This window comes from Anolis carolinensis, chromosome 4 (genome assembly GCF_035594765.1).
Source record: "Anolis carolinensis isolate JA03-04 chromosome 4, rAnoCar3.1.pri, whole genome shotgun sequence".
NCBI lineage: Eukaryota > Metazoa > Chordata > Lepidosauria > Squamata > Dactyloidae > Anolis > Anolis carolinensis.
In genome coordinates, this window is record NC_085844.1 from 7,362,558 (window position 1) to 7,387,796 (window position 25,239).

Here is a 25,239-nt window from a genome sequence, read left to right on the forward strand (position 1 = left end):
TTCAGAACCTTCACTGGGCTGTCTGTGGTACTGAACAGATTTTAGAGAAAGACTCCACATCTAGTACAGTGCCTATAAAATCTGTGATAAAACCTACATGAGATTAATTGGACCTCAAATATGGAAACCATGTTCATGTTGGAAGGAGGCATAACATCCTGTTCATGAGTTGGGTCCATATGGCTAGGGGGTCTCAAACAGCCCACCCTTGTTGGACTTCTACAATGTCCAACAAGCACAACAATGAAATATTGAGTAATTTGTGCCTAGAAATACTGTAGCAACATATGAGCAATCCTTATACAATTTCCTTTTCCTGTTCCATCACCATGTTGATCATCAGTAGCTTGGGCTGTGGAACATGCCAGGTCCATGGCATGTGGTTGGACTGGATGACCCATGTGATGTCTTCCAACTCTATATGATTCTAGGATCTCTTTAAGCTCACAGTATGGGTTTCCTAGATACAATGACAGTGTATGAGGATGTTGATGAGGACAATTCTCTGCCTGCAGTAGAACACACACTCTATTGCTTATTTTTATCATCTGTTGGATTCAGTGGCACCATGTTGGGGCATGGAGTTAGATGAAACAATCCAAAAAGTTCTGACACCGTGATTTTTTGCCTTACAGCAAAGCAGCCAGCATGATTCCTTAAGCCAGCAGCTGAAAATGTTATTAGATTTTTCCTGAAGTCTGTCAAGTTCTTCCTAAAATTAATTTAAATTCAGATTGTATGGTTCCATTCATGAGTAATCCCCCCACCCCCTTGAAGGTATTTTGCTTTGCTTCCAGGATTTTAGCTACAATGCAGCAACTCTGGAAAGAGTTACTTCAGATCTGATATACATACTTATTATCTTCATAGCTACGGAATATCAAAGCTCTATCATTATATGTATATGCTACCAGTATATTATGTTTTGGGATTCTACAAAGCACAGTATATATTGATAGGCCAGCAAGGTATATCAAAGTATCTCACTGTTTATACAATTGCTATAGACTTCAAAACCCCACAATGTAGTGCTACTACGAGTAAAATGAAGTGGTATTATAGTGTTTCCTTTTATAAACTTGTCTGGAGTCCATGTGTTGATGGGGCCACAGTATCCAAAAGCTCTTCCATTCTCCTACATGATCCTGAAATATTTCAGTGGTGGTTCTGGTTTGTGTATCATCTCCTTCCTGAGCTGAAGCTTATAGGTGCAGATCTTATAAAATGCCAGATGAAAACATTATTATTCTAGCATATTTTGGGTGTGAATGGTGCATAAAAAGGAGATACAACCTCAAAAGCCACCAAAGATGGCAGGCAAGCATTTTGCTGGATGACAAATTGACTAATTGAGGTCAATGAGTCTTAAGGTAGCCTAGGCAGGGATAAAGCCTACTCCATTTATCCTTCTATTCTATGACTAGACTGAGATTGGTCTAAACCTAGTTGTTTGTTCCAGCTATGGTATACCCATAAAATCAATGTGTAACAAATGTTCAGAAGAGAAAGACAAAGATGACAAAAAGTCTAGAAACTAAGTCCAATGTAGGTTTAGGGATCTGGATGTATTTAGCCTGGAAAAGATAAGATGGAGGCATGATGTGAGAGTCATGTTTAAATAAGTGAAGGAAACAAAATATGAATTAAGACAGTTTACTGCCACTTTAAATAACAGAGCCCGAAACAGTGGATTCTAATTACAAGAAAAGATATTCCACCTGAACAACTGGAGGAACTTTCTCTGGACATTTGGCAAAGTTTTAGACCCATTGTGGAGCAACAGACTGGATATTATGCTTTGGTCTGCATATTGACAATTTCTCTCTCTCTGTTTTTAGCTACACAGATTGATCCCAATGAACTGCAGGAACTTTTCCAGGATACGTCGGCCAGTGTCTTCCGAATTAATGCGAACGGTATGTATTTCAAACTTAAATGTGTTGAATGTATTGTCAGTGTATGAAAGATGGAAATAATATTGTATGTTTATGTATATGTTTCCTTTATTTTTATCCCACTTTTCTTTTGATATGGGGACTGAAGGCAGCTAACAATTAACAACAACAACAACAACAACAACAACAACCACAGCAACAACAATAACAACATCCCACTTTTCTCTCCATAAGGGGAGATTTCCTGGTCTCTCTGTGATAGGATTAATCTAGCATAATCATTACTCAGAGACACCTTGAAGGAACATAATACAGTAGAGTCTCACTTATCCAAGCCTTGCTTATCCAAGCCTCTGGATTATCCAAACCATTTTTGTAGTCAATGTTTTCAATATATTGTGATATTTTGGTGCTAAATTCGTAAATACAGTAATTACAACATAACATTACTTCATATTGAACTACTTTTTCTGTCAAATTTGTTGTATAACATGATGTTTTGGTGCTTAATTTGTAAAACCATAACCTAATTTGATGTTTAATAGGCTTTTCCTTAATCCATCCTTATTATCCAAGATATTTGCTTATCCAAGCTTCTGCCAGCCCGTTTAGCTTGGATAAGTGAGATTCTACTGTATAACAAATTGGTATATCCCAGGAGAAGTGAATTACACAAGTGATAGTACTGTGCATTCTATGGACTGCTAAAAATACCCAGATAAATGGTTTCTAGAACAAACTAGGTCTGAACTCTCCCTAGAAACCAAGGGGACTAAACTTAAACCTATTGTGGTTTGACCTTATCATGAGAAGACATAACACATTATAAAAGTCAGCAATGTTTGGTAAGATAGAAGGCAATTGGAAAAAAGGAAGGCCACATTCCAAAGGAATGGCCATGGCTGTAGTGTGTCTGCAAGACTTGAGCAGGGCTGTTGAGGACAGGATGACCAGGAGGTCTCTCATTCAGAGGGTTACCACACATTGAACTCAACTTGAAGGTACTTGATTCTCCTCAAATCTGCCCCACCTTGATCTCCTTCAAGGTCTGTTACCAGTGACCTGAAAGTTAAGGGATATTTCATGGATGTCAATCAGTTTTCAGCCATGGAACTTTCCAAGCTTCACAAAGTGTGAAACAAGCCCAACCACCATGTTTTGGCATGGTCACGTGGTGGGTTTGGCATTATTGGGGCAATGTTTCACTAGGACCTTTTTGGAGTGTAATACTGAGAACTCCTATGGATATTCTGAAGAGTTTCAAAGCTCCGATAATGGCTTTGGAGCTGTATGTATTCAATGGCTCATATGTCCTTCGCCTGTGGTCTCTCCAGTGGCTTTCCTTTAGCAAAACCACATTAGAGTTAATTGTTTCAGAGATGTTCAATTCTTGTTAATTTTACTTTCTTGTTCTGCTGTTTCATTTTTTAGTTCGTAGGTGCCTGACAAAGGAGCAGCTTATAAATAAATGAACTTACAACACCAATAAAACAAAGAGTAGTATATAATATCTGAGAAACTAATTTCTGGAGCACAGACTGCGGGGAATAATTTAATACCAAACAGATGGAAGACCTGGATATGTAAATAGTGGTGTTTCTATAATTTCAGTTAATAATGTTATAGCGGTGGTTGGGCGATGGGTTACAGCCTGGAGTCTGCTCTCCTTGGGGTACAGAACAGTATGAATAACTTTGCATTGATTAGTGGTTCTGAGAAAGTCTCAACAGCCATCTTTAAATGTCTTTTTATTTCATAGTTAAATTTATATAGCAGACCCTTGCTATCCACTGGGATTTGATTCCAGGATACCAACGTCAATGGATGCGCAATCAAAAAGTATGTAGTAAAATGGTGGCTCTGATAAAAAAACCGGCAAAATCAAGGCTTAGGTATGGTTAGGTAATTTCTAACACTATTTATTAGAAAAAGTCAGTCTTTTCTTTTGTTTTGTACGAATGCACCCATTAGAAAATGCATAAGGATATGTAAGAACTACAACTATCATAATGCAAGGTCGATTTCTCCTAAACCCCTCCAATATGTTCAGATGGTCATGGGGGTTCTCTGTGCCAAGTTTGCCAAGTCCATTGTAGTTTGGGTTCACAGTTTCTCTGGATGTGAGTGGACTACAACTCATGAAAATAAAGATAAATTCCCTCAAACCCTCCAGTATGTTCAGTTGGTCATGGGGTTCTGTGAGCCAGGTGCAGGTCCATCGTTGGTGAGGTTAAGAATGTTCTTTGATTGCAGGTGAACTATCAATCCCAGCTACTACAACTCCAAAATGTTATGATCAATTCCTCTCAAACCCCTCCAGTATTCAAATTTGGGTATATCAGGTATGCATACAGAATGTGGTCCAAATCCATTGCTGTTTGAGTTCACAGTGCTCTCTGGATGTAGGTGAACTACAACTCCCACAAATCAAGGTCAAATCCCACAAAAGCCCTCCAGTATTTTTGTTGGTCATGGGGGTTCTTTGTGCCAAGTTAGGCCCAGGTACATCGGTGATGGGATTCAGAGTGCTCTTTGATATGTGAACTATAACTCCCAGTGCCTACAACCCTCAAAATGTGAAGGTCAATTCCCCCCCAAACCCCACCAGTATTCAAATTTGGTCATGTTGTATATTCAACAGTAATGCACACAGGATAAAGTTAATACATGGTCATTGTGACTGAATCAGATATCTCCAGCCACAACCTTGAATGACACAACAAGAGTTGGCTCTGGGCTTAATTTCTTCTGGAAATGCACCATAAAATTGCTCTAAATCTAGAGATTCCTAAAAAGGTGTTCTATCAGATTTTTTTAAAAAAGGTAGGATTTCATATTTATGGTTTTTCCATTTTCATGTGGGTGCTACATGACTAACCCTTATGAAAGCAGAGGTTTTCCTATAGTTTTATATAACGATTAGCTGTGCCTGGCCTCGCATTGCTGTGGGGTCTAATCTGCGCATGCGCACAGTGAAGTTTTCGTTTTGGGGGGTTTTGAGTGACTTCCAGTTTGAATTTTTTGTTTGTTTTTGTTTTGATGTCTAAACACAGCGGGGATAATCATGTCTTTTGTGGCCAAGTTTCGTGGGTTTTGGGTGTTTAGTTTTGCTGTTTACTTTAAGGCAGAAATGGTCAGAACAGTTGTATTTAGATAGATGTAATTCAGAGCATTGATTAAACCTGGCCTGAAACATCTAGACAATGTTACCAGGAAAGTACTTTTTCCCAGTGGTGGGCTTTGTTCTGAACCTGATGGGCCTTTGTGTTAATCCTCCATGCTCTTTGTACATATCTCTTTCTTGCCTTCCAATTTCTCAAAGCTGCTGCAAATAAATTCTTATAATTGGAGGGCATTTGACACTGTTACATCCTGCTCTTCTCTGACCATTTCATTATGACAGCGATTTTTCAGAAGGTCTAATTGACCTTGACATATTTTTTAGGAGCTGTCACATTTCATCTTGGGAATGGACAGTAGCACAGGGTTCAACGTCTGGTGGATTCGGGGAGGCCATGGATACAGGCATGAATATACAAAGAGAGAAAAGAAAAGAAGCAATTATCGTACTCCAGGGACCTCCAGGAAGGCTGAACTCCTCTGATTTCTTTCCAAATCTCAATAACTTGTGCAAATACCATCAGGTCTTTTCGTGTGATGGGCAAATATGAAATGATACCCGCCCCCATATATACATTTATGGGGAGAGAGCGGAAGGAAGATGTGTGTGTGTGTATCTATCATATTTCTCATAGGCCATGAAAATGAATTCTTTGGTGACCTAACTGTAATAAGGATGCCAACTGCATTTCGAAGACGTCATCCCTTTTTGGCTTTTCTGGGTAGGACTCCAGGGAACTGCATAGAATAATACGATTGGATAACATACTTTATACGGAGAAAAAGTTAATTACGAAACTCTATAATAAATTGTTGGAATGGGCTACTGAATCAGAAGAAATAAAGAACTCAATGATGAAATGGGCAAGAAACATTAGTAGACCAATAATGATGAAAGAATGGGGAGAAATATGGCAAAAAAAATTAAAATTTTACTACGTCACTGACCTAAAAGAAAATTGGCTTAAAATGCTTCATAGGTGGTACATTACCCCTAAAAAATTAGGATTAATGTACAAAAATTTGGACAATAGGTGCTGGAAATGTAAAGAAAAAGGTACATATTACCACTTATGATGGTCATATAACAAAACGATGGAATTTTGGAAGACGATACATAAAGAAAGTCAAATAAATTGGGCATTAGTTATATAATGAGATCTGAAACATATCTACTGGGAATATACAAAAAGGAAATTATAAAAGACTCCAATTTAAAAAGAAAAACTACTTACATACCTGGTGACAGCAGCCAGGATGGTCTTTGTGAAAGGATGGAAGACAGAAGAGTTACCAACTAAGGAGAACTGGCTAAATAAAGTTATGGAAATAAAGGACATGGATAGGTTAACTCACCTATTAAAGAAGAGTTATGCTACAGGTTAAAAAATGACAGACTGGTCATACTTAGAAAATTACATTAAAATGACATACCAAATATAGAAGATGGAATGTAGATAATGAGAATAGAAACAAAAAGGGAAAGAAAGATTAAATATACAGGAAAAATAATAAACCATGGTTAATAAAACCGAAAGGAAGAAGAACTGAAGCCAGACATTTTTTTGTATTTTTTAACCATTTTTTGGTATTTTTTCTCTTTTTCTTTTTTTTTCTTCTCTCTTTTCCCACATCATCCCCCCTTCCCTTTTCACTTTCTTTCCTGTACCTAATATTGTTCTCACCCTTTCTGTGTTTAAAATTACTTAATAAAAATATTATTTTTTAAAAAAAAGTCCAACCTCATTCTGCCATGCAGGAAGACACAATCAAAGCCCTCCAGACAGATGGTCATATCACCCCTGTTTAAACATTTCCACCACATTTCAAAGCAGCAGAATATTCAACTGTCAAAGCATTCATCAGTTTTAATTAATGTTTAGGTGTCATCTTGTTTCCTATAGTTTCCTATAGTTAGCATTAGGGTTTGTAGTTTGATGAGGCACTAAGGTTCTGTGATTGATAATTCTAAGTTTTCCTCCCTAAACTACAGAGCTTAAAATTCCATAAGATGTTGCCATGGCATTTAAAGTTTAATCACACTACAGAACTACAATTTGCAGTGTCAAAGGTTTTTACTATTGGCAGCAAACCAGCAGAGAAGACATGGGAAACCAACTCAATTGAGCTTCAAGTGAAATTGTTGAAATCTATGCTAAATTGTCATGTGGGAAGATAACAAATGGTTGGGAGAAGTTACTCCTGCAGGTGGTGGTGTAGCCCCTGTAACAATAAAGCCGCACAGCCATTCATTAAAAGGAATTTTATCCCACCTTTTGACTTAAAACCCCCTGAAAGCAGCTTAAAAGCAGAGTAATTTAAAATACAATAAAAAGATCAATAAAAACTGTATATAATGCAGTGGAAAACAGCGCTCTAACAACAGGAAAGCTTAAAAAATACGGAGCTGAATGACCAGATAAAAGGGGCCTCCAATGTCTCTAAAAGCATGAGAATAAAAGAAGGGCTTTGACTGTCTTGAAGTAAGGAAGATGTCAGGTGAACCTTCTGGGAAAAAAGGATTCAGAGATCCACTGTGAAAAAGCATGCTTGTTTCTTCTGCTCAGCTTTCACAATCTCTTCTGGTTCTGTTGAAACAGGAGGCTCATCCATAGCAGGCAGTTTCATCCCAGGGCAGCCCCAGATCTAACACGTTCATGCCGGGAAATGCAACAATTTCTCTGTGTCAGCTCCCTACTCCTCTCTGGACATGGAGCTCCATGTGACAGGTGTCTCTGCTGATGTCAAAATGGGATGCCCACATGGTGCCCCCCTCCTTGGTCTTTATTACATGGGCAATACATTCTGGCAATGGCAGAGGAGTTTGCATTGCCAGGTGAGCCCCCCTCCGTCTTTCTGGTGACATGGACACCTTCACTGACATTGTTGCACCTCGGAATAGTTCAGCTTGCTGTAGACACCAAGTCACACACAGAAGATAGTCTTTTGTAATTTTATTGAGCAAAAGCAAATATATATATCAAAGCAGGCAGATATATAGTTCCCAAAATAGTAGTAAAAAGAGTCAATAAAATCCAATAGTTCATAGGCAAAACAAGTCAGTAAATCCAATAATCCATAGGCAAAGCAAGAGTCCAATTCCCAAAGAAACAAAGGTCCACAGGTTACAAAGATCCAGGAAAAGGAGAATTTCCAAGGCAGGAAGACATAAGCCTCCACACTGATGAAGCGAGAATTTGCTTTGACAAAGATCTGTCTCTCAACACACAGTTTCAAAAGCAACCCAAAATTGCATTTCTCTTTCCTTCAGAGGCTTCCCGTTTTGCAGCCAATCTCAAACTACGGTGAGGCTGAGCCATTCTTTTCCATTGCAAGCGATCAGCTCTAGATAGTGATGGTGCTCCTTCAAGGCCTTCAAGGCCAGCCATCTCATTATCTCACATCTGAACTGGGGCCTGAGACATCTCCAGCTCATTATTTCCCATGGGAATGTCATCCTGGCTGTTATCTATGACCGGCTGGTTCAAGAGTTCATCCACAAGCTGCATTTCTTGAGTCTCTGAATCCACCTGTATAATTCCCATCCTCATGCCATCATCCTGAAATTCATCCTGGATCCCATCATCTGGCCCTTGCATCTGAAACCCAAAATCCCCTTCATCTTCACTCTCGCTTTGCAGGCTATGCTGTTGCTGAGTCACAACAGACATCACCCCTCAATGGGTTGCTGTGAGTTTCTTAAGCTGTATGGGCATGTTCTGTTAGCATTCTCTCATGGTGTTTCCCCTGCATCTGTGGCTGACCTCTTCAGAAGTTTGTTCCGAGGTCTGCTGGAAATGAGGCAAGTGGAGTGTATATATATCTGTGGAATGTCCAGGATGACATAAAGAACCCTTGTCTGCTTGAAGCAAGTATGAATGTTCTTCCACTCTGGACATTCCACAGATATCTATATTCTCCACTTACCTCATTACCAACAAACCTCTGAACAAACCTCTGAGGATGCCAGCCACAGATGCAGGTGAAACGTCAGGAGAAAATACTACTGGAACATGGTCATACAGCCTGGAAAACTCACAGCAACCCAGTGATTCTGGCCATGAAAGCTTTTGACAATACATCGCCCATCATTCTTCATGCTGGTCACGTAGGTTCTGGTGTCAACATAGATGGTGGTCAGAAGTTCGCACAGAGCTCTGTGGTCAACTAGGAATGAAAATAGCAGCAATATAACCATGATCTACCTCTTTCCCTCCAATTATGAACTCGGGGCCAAGGTCAAGGCAGCAGTGTCTTGTTGGACAATGAATTAAGCAGAATTGGACCTAATCCAGCTATCCAGACTACTCTGAAACTATATGATACTCCAAAGTGTCTAGCAAAGTTGAGTATTCCCCAACAATGTCCAAATATGAAGCAAAGATGGTTTAAACACAAATTCAAATTGTCATGTCTTTAGTGATGCCTTCCTCATTGGACTGCTTTGCAGATAGCCTAACAGTGGTAAAATGTATTGGTTCTGAAAGCTGGACAATGTACAACAACAAGGCCATTGTGCTTGATAATGATAATGTCTTCTTTTGTTTGACAGTGACTTCTTTGGAAAGAAGCCTCAAATCCCTTGGAACAGCAAGTGACACACCAGAACTGCGAGATGCACTGTGAGTCTCTACCAGTGGTTATGATTATCTGCCGCATTTGGTTCTATCATCTTCCAGCCTATCTACACCTGGAAAAAATCCCTATTCTTCCTGTATTTTTGCAATCCTTATAGACCCTGTGTTTGCAGCATACACATTATGATGATTTTATCTTCAGCGGCCACACATGTCCCCTGGCATAATATACTTCAATATGAACATGCTTGTGAAAATCAATACTCCTATTCACACTATTGGTGGTCATCTGGCCATGGCCACTTTGCTCTCCTTCCTCCCCTTTTCCATAATCTGTGTGTATACTGTATACATATTTCCGTCTAAGGTGTCTTTAGCCAATACCATATTATGTGGAAGTGTTCTAATATTGATATACTGATCCCTGACTATCTACATAGACATTTCATTAAAATATACCTATGGCAAATCTGAAATCAAAAATTTGACTGTGATCAAGTCCACTTCTTGACGGAAACGAGAATATGAGCTGCTGACCGTGATCATCTCCCACCAACATATTTATTTGGGCCTCCCCTAATGCCTCCTTGTTGGCAACAGACCATGATTTTGAAATATCTGGAACTCATTTGGATCAAATTGATTTTGGCTTATGGTGACCCTGTGACTTAGAGACCTCCAAGTCTTCTTTTTATCAAGAGCTCTGTTCAGAACTTGCAAACTTAGGGTAGCCATGACTTCCTTGGTTTAATCTAATGCTGTTTTTCTCTTTTCCTTCTGACATTCAACTTACCAAGCATTATTGTCTCTTCTAGCAAGCCATGTCATCTCAGGCTGTATCCAAAGCCATGCCATCTCACAATAGGTCCAAAGTGTGATCATTTCTACCTTCAGGGCTAGATTTGTTTTAAGATCCACTCATTTATCTTTTTGACATTCCATGGTATCCATAGCACTATTTCACAGCACCACATTTCAAATTAAGATTTCATACCATGTTCTCATCTGATGCCATCAGACTGATGAACACTGGCATGAAAAGGTTACTCTGCATCTTCTTTGAGGAATTGCTTTTGATTCCTTGTCAGTTTTTTTTTTTGCACAAAAAAGAAATACTTATACAAAGCAACATTTTTAGTGCACAAAACGAGTTCCTTTTGCACAAAATTTAGTATCTTTTTGCATAAAACGTAGTTAGTAGACATTGCATTTAGTAGCTTTTTATTTATTGTGTAATTGTATTTTATTGTATTTTAAAAATTGCAACTTATATTTTCACTTATAATATTTTGCACATGTTTATTTTGTTGCTTTTTTAAAATTTAGCAACTGGTTCAAATTAAAAAAAAGTTATGTAAAGAAGAAAATGCTTGTCTTCTAGCAGAAAGTGCTGACTTTCTGCTAGAAGACTTTCTGCTTGTTGCTTTTTAATCTGTGAGCTGTTTTAGTTCCCAAGCCTGAGGAAAAAAAAATTGGAGTGCTACTATTACTATTACTACTGCTGCTGATACTATTACTACTACTACTACTACTACTACTAATAATAATAATAATAATAATAATAATAATAATAATGGATGCATATACTAGTGACTTGTGGAAGAATTGCAGGACCTCTTTTTCCTTAGGGCATTGCAGCTTCATAGATTTCACAATGTGATCAATTTTTTTTCTCTCCTTTCTTTAAACTTTTCTGCTGCTCCCTTGCCTCAAGCTGTGTCTCCTCTTTTTCCTTTAACTTTCTCTGATTTACAGGGTGCTTAGATAATGGTGGGATACATTTGGTTGCTTGATATTTTTTATTGTTTACATTTTAAAGGAAGGCTGTAATTGCTTAGTAAAACCGTTTAAGTCAGTATACATCTCTGCCTCAAAGGAGACATGGTTGCCAGGGACAAGGAAGGCAAATGGAACAAGTGGGAAGAGGTATAGTTCTGAAAATACTTAGAAGGGCTCACAAATTATCTTGTCAAGTCACACTTTCCTTTTGGATAATTGCTATTAATTGCTGTTGGATAATACTAACGTCCAGGTCAGATATTGTACCTTGATGTTGTCCTTTACCTCATTTATTTCCTCTCCTTTGTTGGCATCTGCAAAGGCTGAGCAATGGCCATTAACTGACCAGAACTCTGTGGACCCTGTTATAGTGACAGAAAATGACAAAGGTACAAATGATTGTTGAGCACCATCAAACTGACTTCTGCTCAACTGGACAGTTAGGACTTGATTCCCACCAGTTTAGGAGCAGAATGGTGTTCATGCCATAGCAGATTCTTCACTGGTTTGAAATAGTAATGCATCGGATTGTATGTCTCATGTAGATGGGTCCTCAGTCATCAGAAAAATACTATAATCGGTAAGGAGCAAATATCCCATTCTGATGAAAAACAGTGGGATATAATCATAGCTGCTACAAAGAAATTCTAAGAGGCCATCAAGTGTGGGACACACAGTAATTTCAGTACCACCATCAGAAAAAGCTTTATGTATACTATATATACAAAAGTTGAAGTATGTATGTATGGATGTATGTATACATGTTTTTACACATTTTTTTGATCCATAAAGATCACTACATGACTTGATTATCTCTGGACCAGACATGGTACACATACCCCTCATGAGCCAACTTAAAATACTAATAGGGTTTGAGGAGCAACTGATAAGGATATTGGGAGTTGGTGTCCAGCAGCATCTGAAGATATAGCCCAGCCAGATCTGGGGCTGTTGGGAGTTGAAGCCAAACCAGATCTGAGGCTGATGGGAATTGAAGCCAAACCAGATCTGGGGCTGATGGGAGTTGAAGCCAAACCAGACCTGGGGCTGATGGGAATTGAAGCCAAATCAGATCTGGGACTGATGGGAGTTGAAGCCAAACAAGATCTGGGGCTGATGGGAATTGAAGCCAAACCAGATCTGGGGCTGATGGGAATTGAAGCCAAACCAGATCTGGGGCTGATGGGAATTGAAGCCAAACCAGATCTTTATGAAAGGTCCCATTCTATGGGTTTGTATTTTCTATTGGGATCATTCATAAAACCGATAAATGAACAATGAGTACTTCTAATTAAATGGCATTACACAATGTGTAACCTACATAACACATATACATTCATTTATATATAAAAAGCACCCATGATTCTAAGACTTACCACAGTTTTAGAGATGTTTATATGGAGTAAAAGTGTATCTTAAAATCAAAGAAATACAGTAGTTGGGTTTCAGCTTAAGAAAGATCATGGGCCAGATTTCAAACTCAGCCAGTGGTGTGCCTGTGAAGGTGCCTATACCACAATAATCAGCAGCAACAATTGTTATTGGCTGTATGTAAATTTTACTGTTCAAAGTCATTAACAATGTGCCCTCCGTATCCACTGAAGCTGCGCTCCAGGAGCCTAATGTGGATACCAAAATCTATGTCTGCTCAAGGTCCAATTATATACAATGATACATTACAAGTCAGCAAACATAAAAGAGCAATTCTGGGGTTAGCTTTTTGGTTTTTTAAAAATATATATTTTCAAGCTGTGGATGATGGAATCTATGGATTCATCAAATATGTGGATGGGGGCTGAATTTGTTTTAGAGTCCTGATGATTAGTAAAACGGCTCGTGATTAATTATCCACATACCTTCCAATGGTTTTGTCTACCACTCAGATAAATTAAGATATATGCGGTCTACTTCAAAATTTAGAATTGAGACGTGCGTAGGTTTTAGAACAAATTGTCGTCCACTTTTTTTTTACCCTTTTAAATCCCTGCGGCGCTCAAGAAATCCAATGAGTTAAATTGTCAAGGGCTGTTTTGTGTTTAATCATCAGTGGCCCAATATATCAGGGAAAAGGTTTTAAGTGTCAACATATTTAATGGAGGGTAGGATTTGGGTAATATTTCTTGGGGTTTTGTTATTCTGCTTGTATAAGCTTTATGAAAGTGATTTCCATAAATATTCCCCAAAATGATGTTTTGAGCCTGTTAATATGTTAAACCCTTCAAAGTAATACCTTCCCAGTTTAATGTCAAAGCTATTAGGATTAAGTTTATCTACTCGCAGTGTTTTTATCATGCCTGGTATCAGCTTCAGACACGGAGGGCCTCATTGATTTGGAAGTGAGGAAATAGCTAAGAATGCAGTATTTACACTTCTAATCTGATCTATAAAAATGTGCAGAATTCACTCAGGATAGGGACAGAGCAGTGCCAATCCAGTGCAGATAACTCAGCTCTGCCAACATTGAATCTCTTTACAGACCTATCAAGTCGCGTGTATTGATTGTAATTTATATTTTTTAAAATCTGACATTTCCTTCAAGGAAGGCAGGTTTTTGTCTATCGTATTTGGATAAATTTCAGACTTCGGGGACTAACAAGAACATTGAGATCCATTAGTTAAGGGTCCCTTCTACACTGTCATATAAAATCCAGATTATCTTCTTTGATAATCTGGATTATATGACAATGTAGAAGATGCCAGAGTCAAATGCAAAGTACTGGTTTTTGTTGTGGACAGGAGAGTGGTGAATCTGGGTTTCAGACTGAACTTTAAAGCAGTATCCAAAGAGATATTTCCAAAATAGGCTCAACTTCTTGAATAGTATCTTTCAAGTCTGGAATAATTCACCAGTAACTTGGGGAGGGAAGGAAGGAAGGTCTTGTCTGTTATAACCCGGCCTGCACCTGAGCTGTCAGGTAAGTCTTGTGAGCCTTGGGTTGGGCCTGTTCAGCCTGTGATTATACCTGCACCTGACTTGCCAGTAGACTCTGGGTTGGAGCCTAGCATTCCCATGCAGCTAGATGGTTTTGGACAGCCAGAGTTAGAGGAGGTTGCTAAGGATTCTGGGAGCAGGCACACGATGGTTTCAAGCAGGCAGCTTGAACCACATTCCTTGGGAGAGTCAAGGTTGAACTTTCTTCTGCCAGATCAGCATGTCAGTGGTGATAAGGCTAATGAGGTTGACAGGAAGAAAGCTATATATCAACAGAGAAAGGGAGTTTCTGAGGTGCAGCAAAAAGGCTATTAATGAGAAAATGGTTTGAACAAACTTCCCAGGGAAAGAGGCTTTGATTTCAGCTTTAAGAAGAGCTACCTTTAAGAGATATTTTCAAAGGTGATAACTTTGCTCATCAAGTGTAGTTCCTGTTCATGGACTCAAAGAATCCTGTTTCCATGTTCCTGTGGATTTTCGTGCCCAGTTCATGTAGCCTTGTATCTTGAGTTGTTTTCCAGTCTTTGTTTTGCTCTTGGGGAATTTTGGATTATCCAGTATTATTCCTGGAAGTTTTGCAATTTGGATTCTTTGTTCCAGTCAAAGATCCTGTTATCTGTTTCAGTTTTGTTCCTGTTCCTTGGTCTAATTTTGATACCTTGTTGAAGTTTATTCTTATGTTTGATTCTCTTGGACCCTTGCTTCAAACTCTCAAGTATCTTGTACCTGGTGGACTACAACTTTGTTTCATTGAACTTGAACTTTGATTTGCTATTGCTTACATATATTCTTCAATAAACAACTTGCTTTGCTTATAGTCTGGGGCTCCAGCGTGGTTTTGAGGTGTCTTTGCAGCCTAGGGGTACAACATTGTCTTTAATGTACACTGAGCATAAGAACTGGAGACCAGTTCTAGAATCAAACTTCAATGAACATGGCATATGTGCAAATGGATAGAAGAGTGCTTTAAGCAACCCATTTATTTCCAGGGGGTGAACTTATTGTTGAGAAAAGATTGGTCACTCAATGCCATGCAACTCAATCACTCAAACTGCTTTTTAAAGGTGGGTTCCAGAAATGTTAAAATTGTGGTAATGATACTACATCCATGAATGTAAATAGGAAAGAGCTGTGCTGTTATAACTAAGACTGTGTGTACACCAGCCCAAATACTCCAAAGCATACTGTTCCATAGCTGCTCTGATATAGCCTGGAAGTACTCCAAAGCTGTTTTAGACTGGATCTATACTGCCATATAAAATCCAGATTATTTAATTTGAACTAGATTATATGGCATGTAGACTCATAAAATTCAGTTCAAAGCAGATAATCAGGTTTATATGGCTATGTAGATCCAGCTTTAGAGTCCAGATGTCCCGCCAAGCCCACAGAACCTTGAGTCTGCCACTGCTGCTTTTTTGGCCAAAAGCAGTTGTTCCTTGGCAGAGCCTTGCTGGTGAGATGACTTCTAGTGAAGTCACAGCCGAGTGTCCAACCATACAACCACCAGAAGCAATGTTCCCAGCATGACTGCTAAAGAGCTGCCTTTGGCTACACAACAGTGCATCTTTTTGAGGTGGGAGCATTGGTTTGCCTCAGAGCTAGTGTGGTACTGCTATCTTCACATCAAAAGCACTGGGGGTCATTCCTGGAAGCCCTGTGGGCACATTTACATTGACCATTAAAATTGGTTCTGAACCAGTTTGGCAGAAACTCATTGTGCTGTGGAGATGATTAGACTGCCATTTCTGGAATAGTTTCAAAGCCAAGAAGGTGATTACATTAATCATAGAAGGTGGCTTTGAACCAAGCAGTTCCAGAAACCACAATGTCCATAGCATGAAGTCTCCTGGAGAATGTGGAATTTTCCCTCCATTTCTGGGTTAGATGCACATCAGTGCTCCGGAATCATAGGAGGTGGAACAAGAAAGGAAAGTGGTATTTAGCTGTGGGAGTGATCAGTTATATGTTCCAAGGGTTCAGTTTGCAGCCCTCCATTTCTACGTATCAAATTCTAACAAGTGATTCTAGTGTGGTGTGTGTCTACAATCAATTTCATATTCTGCAAAGCTGATTTTGCTGTGTCATATGGTTCAGCCGTGTGCAGTCAGGGGCTTATATCAGACTTTCCTATAAGTTTGCTTGATGTGGTTTATACCCCTTAACACCCACTACAATGTACCTCGGAGACATGCATTTTGCAGCTGCTCCAGTTTGGAGCTGGCTTCGACCCAAACTATATGGTCAATGTAGATAAGCCCAGGAGTAACATGCTGCTCTTCTTGTGCTTACCTAACAGCTAGAAGTGGCACGTATGCCGTGAAACCAGCCATATGCCATGTGGACTGGTCGCATGGGTTGCAAGGAGAGATCACTTTATTTGGTCCATGTAGACACAACCTAATAAGAGGCTGCCAGCCTATATTTATGCCAGGGTTACCAAGACATATTTGTTCTGTATCCAATATGTTTGGCTGAACTGCATTTTACCTTGATACCGTTTGCCAGTTTCCTGAGCTAGCATTTGTCTTGGGGTTAACTCTAGAGCTCTTGCCTCAGAGCTTCTCTGAAGGGATTGTGGAATCTGTTTTAGCTGGCTCAGCTTTTCATCCCAGAGTTCATTATTCAACCATTTGTGACCTCTCTTAAAGGTTATTACAGTTTTCTTACCTGTTCCTTTAACTTAATATATAACACCAATCATTTTCGGCTGATGTCTTGCACAAAAAAATGTACATCGGTTGCTGAAAGTGAGTTGGCAGTTTTCCATTGGTCATCTCACCAATGACAACCTGGGGAATGCAAGACACATGTCAATAGGGAATGGACACAAACCTGTTTGAAGACATATGGAATCAAATATGTTTTAAGAACTGAACACATACAAAATAGGGACATCTGTCCATTTCATTCCACCCTCATTTCTATCTAGCTAGCTATCACATCAAAGTGTGTATGTATTTTGGTTAGTTGGTTGGTTTGTGCCACAAATGCTCCTATATGGCTTGTGATATATGAACCAAACATGGTACACATATACTTCATTATCCAACTTAAAAGAATTGAGGGGTTTGAACCACAAAATTGGCCCCTTCAATGGAGAGCAGTGCCCAACAACTAACAAAAGATGTTTGTAGTGACCATAGGCAGTCACAAGAGAGCAGTATATAGATATAAAGGCTAGCTCTGAGATCAAGATAATGAATGAAAGAGTGCTAGAGCATCACTAGGGAGACATTCTAAGAGGCAATCAGATGGCCAAAGCATTGCCAGAACAATACTGTAAAGGAGGCCTTTTCAGAGGACAAGGCAAAACTGGAAACAAGATGGAGAAGGCAGGAAGTGTTGCAGGATTTTCTGGTACATAAAGTGATTTATAGTGTCCTAATCATGACCTCCTTGAATTGCTGCAAGCTAGATAGCCAGTGTCCCAAAAGCAAGCAAAAATACACAGCAGAGTCCTTTCATAGCAAACACATGTGCTTCAGCCGGTCTGTCATGAGATTCCAACTGCCAACATCTGACCTTATCTCTACATACAGTTCAATAAACGCACAGATTCAGGTTTCATACAAAATATCTGGAGGCTTTAATCTTCACCATTGCAATATACACAAATATACATCAGGATACGCTGATCCACCTTGTACTTCTGATTCCTTGTACTTCTAAGGCGATCCCGCGTAGCCTGAGGATGATGGTCCTCCAGGTGTAGTGTCTTGGTGGTGGATGCGTAGGTGACTGTGAAGACCTATTCTTGACACACATTCTGCAATGAAGACCTAGCAATTTGAAAACATGCAAATGTGAGTAGATCAATAGGTACCTCTCCGCCAGGAAGGTAACGGCACTCCATGCAGTCATTCCGGTCACATGACCTTGGAGGTGTCTACAGGCAACGTCTGCTGTTCAGCTTGGAAATGGAGATGAGCACCAACCCTCAGAGTCGGACACAACTAGACTTAATGTCAGGGGGAAACTTTTACCATTACCATTACCATTACCAGGCGGGCTGTGGCGCAGGCTGGTGAGCAGCCAGCCAGCTGCAACAAATTACTCTGACCAAGAGGTTATGAGTTCGAGGTCAGCTCAGAGCCTATGTTTGTCTTGTCTTTGTTCTATGTTAAAGGAATTGAATGTTTGCCTTATATGTGTAATGTGATCTGCCCTGAGTCCCCTTCGGGGTGAGAAGGGCGGAATACAAATACTGTAAATAAATAATAAATAATAATATATGCTTCCCTGAATGACCTAGGAAATTCCTAGTAAGGATACATCTCTAGGATTCCAGTTCTCCAGAACTGGGGTAAGAGGTTGGGTAATTCATTGATGCATCATGTAACTGTGGTTTAAGATAACCATGATGTGCATCTTCATTGCAGATTTAATGCGGTTTGACACCATTTTAACTGCCATGGCTCAATGCAATAGAATAATGGAAGCTCTAGATTTAAATAGTCTATAATCCTCTCTGGTGTTTCATCAAACTATAACTCCCATGATTCCTTAACATTGAGCCATGGCAGGTAAAGTGGCACCAATCTGCATTCATTCTGCCTTCCCTTGGATCTTACCAACTTTTTCGAAAATAATTCCATCTCTCAATGATATTTCATAAAAGAGTCAACATGGTCCAAATCCCTTTTGGAGAAAGGTTCATAAATGCCTAGGAGAGTGTTACCCTAAACTGCTCCGGATTAAATAGCTAATCGCTTTGCCAGACAAGACAACTTAAATAACTCTTCAACCCAATAATCAAAGTTGGCTGATCGGCGATGTGACACTATCTGAAGAGAATTGGCTCCTGGCTTCCGAACTGACATAAATCTCCCTGAATAAGCCAGCCTCTCATCAAGCCAATGGGAGGATTTTGCTAAATATCAGCTTGTATGGATTTGCACATCAACAGCCAGCGCTCTCCCCTGACAGCGGTAGGCACCGAATGCACCTCCATAGAATGCTAAGCAACTTTCCTCCCGTCAGCAAGCGTTTCCATTGAATAGATAATGGTTCGAAGCAGCATTTCCAAATAAAGCTCAAATGTTCCCCTTCAGAGGCAGTATTTTTTTTTTGTTTGCATTCATGGAATGTCTGGAGATAATTTACCTTAACTTCTAACAGCAGGATCCTCAGGGTAGAATTATGTCTTTGGCTGTTCCAGAGTAGAAACTAAGGTGAGTGTGCTGGGACCAATTTTCTGCCCTTGGGATCCTTTCACCCAGATTTGACCTGCAATCCACCCCAGGCTTTGACAAATATATATATATATTAAAATGTAAAATCCATCACAGGTATCCTCTAATGTATTCCTAAAAGGTGAATTATCACTTCTGGAGTTTTCTCGGAGGCAGAGTTTATCCAGAGGGTTTGAGAGAACTTGAGGTTGCAGAAATAGCTTTGGGACTAAAGCATGGGATGCATCTACACTGTAGGATAAGTCCAGTTTGATACCACTTTAATTGCTATAGCTCAAGGCTGTGGAATTCTGGGACTTGTAGTTTTACAAAGCCTTTAGCCCTTTCCGCCAAAGAATCCTGGTGCCTCACAAACTACAACTATGATTCTCCAGAACTGGTTGTAACTCACTGATGCATTTGAAAAGTTTCATCTAGAGCAGACATGGGCAAACTTCAGCCCTCCAGGTGTTTTGGACTTCAACTCCCACAATTCCTAACAGCCTACCGGCTGTTAGGAATTGTGGGAGTTGAAGTCCAAAACACCTGGAGGGCCGAAGTTTGCCCATGCCTGATCTAGAGACTGAAGGTGACAACTTGCACTGTTTTGTCATTTGTGGTTTTGATCTGCCTTGCAGTTGGTGGTTACTAATCTTGCCTAGTCAACTTGTTGTTGTTTCTTCTTCTTCTTCTTCTTCTTCTTCTTCTTCTTCTTCTTCTTCTTCTTCTTCTTCTAATAATAATAATAATAATAATATTAATAATATTAATAATAATAATAATAATAATAATAATAATAATAATAATAATAATAATAACTTTATTTTTATATCCCGCCCCATCTCCCCAAAGGGACTCGGAGCGGCTTACATGGGGCCATGCCCGACAACAATACAATAACAGCAATAAAACAATAAAACAAGGTCAGCAATAAAACAATGTCATATCAATAAAAACATAACATCAATGAACAGTTGTAAAAATCAGTCTTCTTCTACTTCTTCTTCTACTTCTTCTTCTTCTAGTAGTTTATATAGTTTGGCAAGAAAGCCAACATGTAGAGTGGTTTGAGCATTGGACTATGACCCCAGAGAACAGGTTTTGACCCTCTTCTTGACAATGAAGTCCTTGAAACCTTGAGCAATTTGAATCCTCTCAGCCTCAGAAGAAGGTGACAGGTCCACTTTACATTCACCATTTGTCCAAAATGACTTCAGGGCATGCAGCAACAACATAGTTTGAGAAAGAGCAGTTGCAAATCCCAGAGTTTTTGACTGATATTACAAGGTATATCTGATTCATCTACAAAAGGATTGACATACTCTATTAAGACAGATTAAAGATCCCACTTTCATTGAGATCTCTGATTTGGATTCCTTGGGCTATCCTGTTTAACAGCTGATTGACCATCAAGTTCTAGATGTTGTTGGACTACAACTTTTAGCATTTATTACCATTCACTGTACTAGCTAGAGCTATATCCTACAACCCAGCAACATCTGGAAGGCCATCTTGTTTGTATTCTGCTCTGCAATTATTTTTTCCAAAACTTATATTCTTTCTTTAGATATTTTAGTACCTTGGACAGAAGCCCAGGTTCATGCTGTTTCAGTGCCTGCAGTGAATGCTGGGGAAAATGCAACAGATCAAAAAATCAGTCAGGAACACACTTTGTTGTATTCCTTTTGCTCTTATTATGTTTCAAGATGTCTTGGGGAGGTTTGTTTAACCTTGCATTAAACTTCTGTAAATAACTTGCTGGAATATTAATACAGTATGACCCCGTATCAGCGGGATGAATATCTGTGGTTTCTTTTACTCACATCTGACAAAATATAATAATAATAATAATAATAATAATAATAATAATAATAATAATAATAATAATAATACTTTATTTGTATTCCGCCTTATCTATCTCCCCAAGGGGACTCAGGGCGGATTCCAACATACAATGGCAAACATTCAATGCCTCCGTAAACAAACAAATACTGACATAAAATCCCAGAGAAACCTCACATACAAAAATAACTTTAAAACCTAACATCAAATTAAAGTCTAATTGAGATTAAGGTCTAATGAGATATTCCCATCTCTAGGCATTTCATCCACTGTGACTATCATCTTGGACAAGAAGTCCTTCATTTCAATAGGATTCACTATTATCTGTGGTTTCACATATCCATACAAAGTTCAGGAATGTATCCCTTTAGATATTGAAGTCATACTCTACTTAGTCCAACTCCAGATTTCATTGTTCATTAACCATGCGGGTCTTCTTTTGGCTGATGGGATAGTCAAGTTAATTATGATTGTTGTTGTTGTTTGCCTTCAAGTCTAAAGCTTAGAGTGGGTCTTGGAGGGCCATATCCGGCCTTTTTTTCCACTCTCAGATGGGAATTTGGTGGGGACATATGGCAGAAGGCTTTCTCATTGGATACCTTCTCATTTTGGACTGGGTCAAGGGAAACTAGGTTAGAAATTCCTTTCTTGTTCATTAACCAAAGGACAAAGTTTAAACTGTTATGCCAAAGATAAAGACTAAATTAAGCTGAATGTGCATATGTGCATTAAAATCCTTTTAAGAAAATTTATAATACAAATATTATAATGCAATTCACAGTAAGCAATTGAATGGATTGTTGCGCTAGAACGATGGCAAACCATAGTTAATTTTTGAATGGCAAAGGCAAATACGCCCAATATTGTATTCCTCTCTGAATTGTCTCTGTGGGTTTCTGCATGCTGCAATTGTCACATAAAGCATGAAGGTCTAGTCAGTTTGTTGCTGTTGTGTATCCTTATGAGAATCCAAAGACAAACCAGTTGGCTTCCATTGTTGAGTGGCAAATGGAAACCCTGGTCTCCAGTTCCATAGTCCATACTTAAACACATTAGCTTAGATAGTAAAGGTAAACGTAAAGGTAAAGGCTTTCTCCTGACATTAAATCTAGTTGTGTCCTACTCTGGGGTGTTGATGCTCATCTCCAATTCTAAGCCGAAGAGCCAGCATTGTCCGTAGATGCCTCCAAGGTCATGTGGCCATTGGCATGACTGCATGGAGCACCGTTATCTTCCCGCTGGAGCAGTTCCTATTGATCTACTCACATTGGCATGTTTTCAAACTGTTAGGTTGGCAGAAGTTGGGACTATGTGGGAGCTCATCCCGCTCCCCAGATTCGAACCACCGACCTTTCGGTTAGCAAGTTCAGCCATTCAGCGATTTAACCCACTGCGGCATTGGGGGCTCCTCCATTAGCTCAGATACAGAAGCCAAATAATCTACTTGGGTTTAGAAGTTAATATGCATGCTTAAGAAACCCAGAGGATTTATTTATTTTATTTATTTATTTACAGTATTTATATTCTGCCCTTCTCACTCCGAAGGGGAGTCAGTACGGATCACATTACACATATAAGGCAAACATTCAATGCCATAACATAGAACAGAGACAGAGACAGACGCAGGCACTGGTGGGCCTCAAACTCATGACCTCTTGGTCAGAGTAATTTGTTGCAGCTGGCTGCTAACCAGCCTACACCACAGCCCGGCCATCCTTAGGACAAGGAGCCTAAGTAAAGCAGTTGACATGCTATTTGTTTGATTTAATTTATGCTTGTCCTAGGACTTGTATCTAAGGAGGCTTCCAATAAAATTAACTATTAAAACACTTGTTAAAATACAATAGCCAGAATTTTGATGGTAGAAGTGGTTGGAGATTTTTATCTGATTGGGAACAGCTATCTTTATCTCTGACATGCATGTGTGTTACCATTTTTGCATGCAAATGCACATGTACATAAGATGCACATGTACTTTCAGTGTACATGAGATGCAAATTCCTCTGGGATGTACACATGCCTGAGATGCACTTTTCCTTGTGCACTTTGTTGCATATTCAGATGTGTGTTTCATTGTGCACCATTGTTATTCAGCGCAAAAACTATGTGGCACAATTGATTCATGAGTCTGCCTGCAGAGATATACACCACATGGCTCCAATGAATGATTTCAGTCAATACATTATTAAAATAAATATTCATTATACTCTTCAAAACCATTTAAAAGAGATAACCAGTAAAACACTGGAAAACTCAGCACATCCATTTTAAAAACTCCAACCATAACAGTCCAAAAGCCCTCGGAGGTCTCTCAAAATGCACTTGTCTCCCATCAGACAATTTCTATGGAGGACCTTATGGATACCGCTCTGAGATTTTATAATATGTGAAATGGTATAAATATTTTAAATAAGTACAGTAGATTCTTGCTTATCCAACATAAATGGGCCAGCAGGGAAGGATTAAGGAAAAACCTATTAAACATCAAATTATGTTATGATTTTAAAATTAAGCACCAAAACATGATGTTGTACAACAAATTGACAGAAAAAGAAGTTCAATACACGGTAGCATTATGTAGTAATTGCTGTATTTACGAATTTAGCACCAAAACATTGCAATGTATTGAAAACATTGACTACATAAACATTGACTACTAAAGGGCAGACTGGATAATACAGAACTTTGGATAAGTGAAGGTTGGATAAGCAAGACTCTACTGTAGATAAAATGTATATATTTCTCAGTCTATATTTAATCCCCACCTATTTAAAAAATCACATTTGCCTTGGTCCAAATGTCAATATCGGAACATTTGTAACTTCCACCTATGAACCATCTGAAAGAGAAAATGGATATCCAGTAACAACTGCAGGCATCCTATATTGGAATTATGGTTTCATAACCTAGAATTATGGTCCTTGATTGTTCCATATTCAGTAGCACTACACATATATAATTATTGTATTATTGTCAGAATTTTAATTCTCCCCCAACAAATTTTCCACACCTTAATAGCTAGCAGCTACATCAATGGATGCCTGCTCTGTTGCCTAAAAGGACTGGATGGATATGCTTTCCAGCTTCATCCCACCAGCAAGTGAAGCTGTGACAATGTAGGAGATACATTGCAGAATATATTTGTAAATCATAGAGATAGGTTTGGAGTGTCACCATTGTTTGGTCCATTCACCTAAAAGCTTTTCAAGGGTTAAGGCTTCTTTAAGAACTTTTTTGCTGAATAGGTTTCAAAGTCAGAACTAAATAGAAGGGACGATGTCCCAAAGTAAGTAAGTTTGGCCATTATCCACTCCCTTGGCTACTTGATAGCTGTCCACTTGCTTGGTTTCTCTATCATGCTTTACATTCATTCATTAATTGCAAAAACAGTGTATTATTTGTACAGCTTGATGATAAGGCACCTGAGTAAAACAAAGTGGCTAATTAATTGTGTTGGTTATAAAAACCCTGCAATTCGGGATAAAGTTGAACTTCACTGCAAACTACCCTCGATGGCACAGTGGGTTAAACCCTTGTGCCAGCAGGACTGATGACTTGAAGATTGGGTTGCTGGTTCGAATTCAACCTGGGGAGAAAATGGATGAGCTCCCTCTCTCTGCTCCAGCTCCATTCGTGGACATGAGAGAAGCCTCCCACAAGGATGGTCAAAACATCAAAACATCTGGGCATTCCCTGGGCAACGTCCTTGCAGATGACCAATTATCTCACACTAGAAGTGACTTGCAGTTTCTCAAGTTGCTCCTAACATGGAAAAAAAATCTGCAAACTGGGAAGGTGCTGCAAATTGGCATATTTAGGAGTTCCCTAAAGGTATAAACGTAGAAACTTCCTAGGTTAGTACTTCCTTCTTTGAGGTTTTGTTTTTGATACATTTTCTTTGTGCTTTCTAAAAAATCTTG

At 39.1% G+C, this 25,239-nt stretch overlaps 1 protein-coding gene across 3 annotated transcripts in view; it reads left to right on the forward strand.

Moving 5' to 3' along the window:
* tsnare1 (t-SNARE domain containing 1) overlaps positions 1–25,239 on the forward strand; it is a 495,360-nt gene that overhangs the window by 169,554 nt on the left and 300,567 nt on the right. For all 3 annotated transcript variants that reach the window (XM_008115495.3, XM_003223925.3, XM_062979952.1), the window contains exons 4-5: positions 1,839–1,916; positions 9,568–9,637. In XM_008115495.3, the coding sequence (XP_008113702.2) occupies positions 1,839–1,916; positions 9,568–9,637 (148 nt within the window). The remainder of the gene's footprint in view (positions 1–1,838; positions 1,917–9,567; positions 9,638–25,239) is intronic.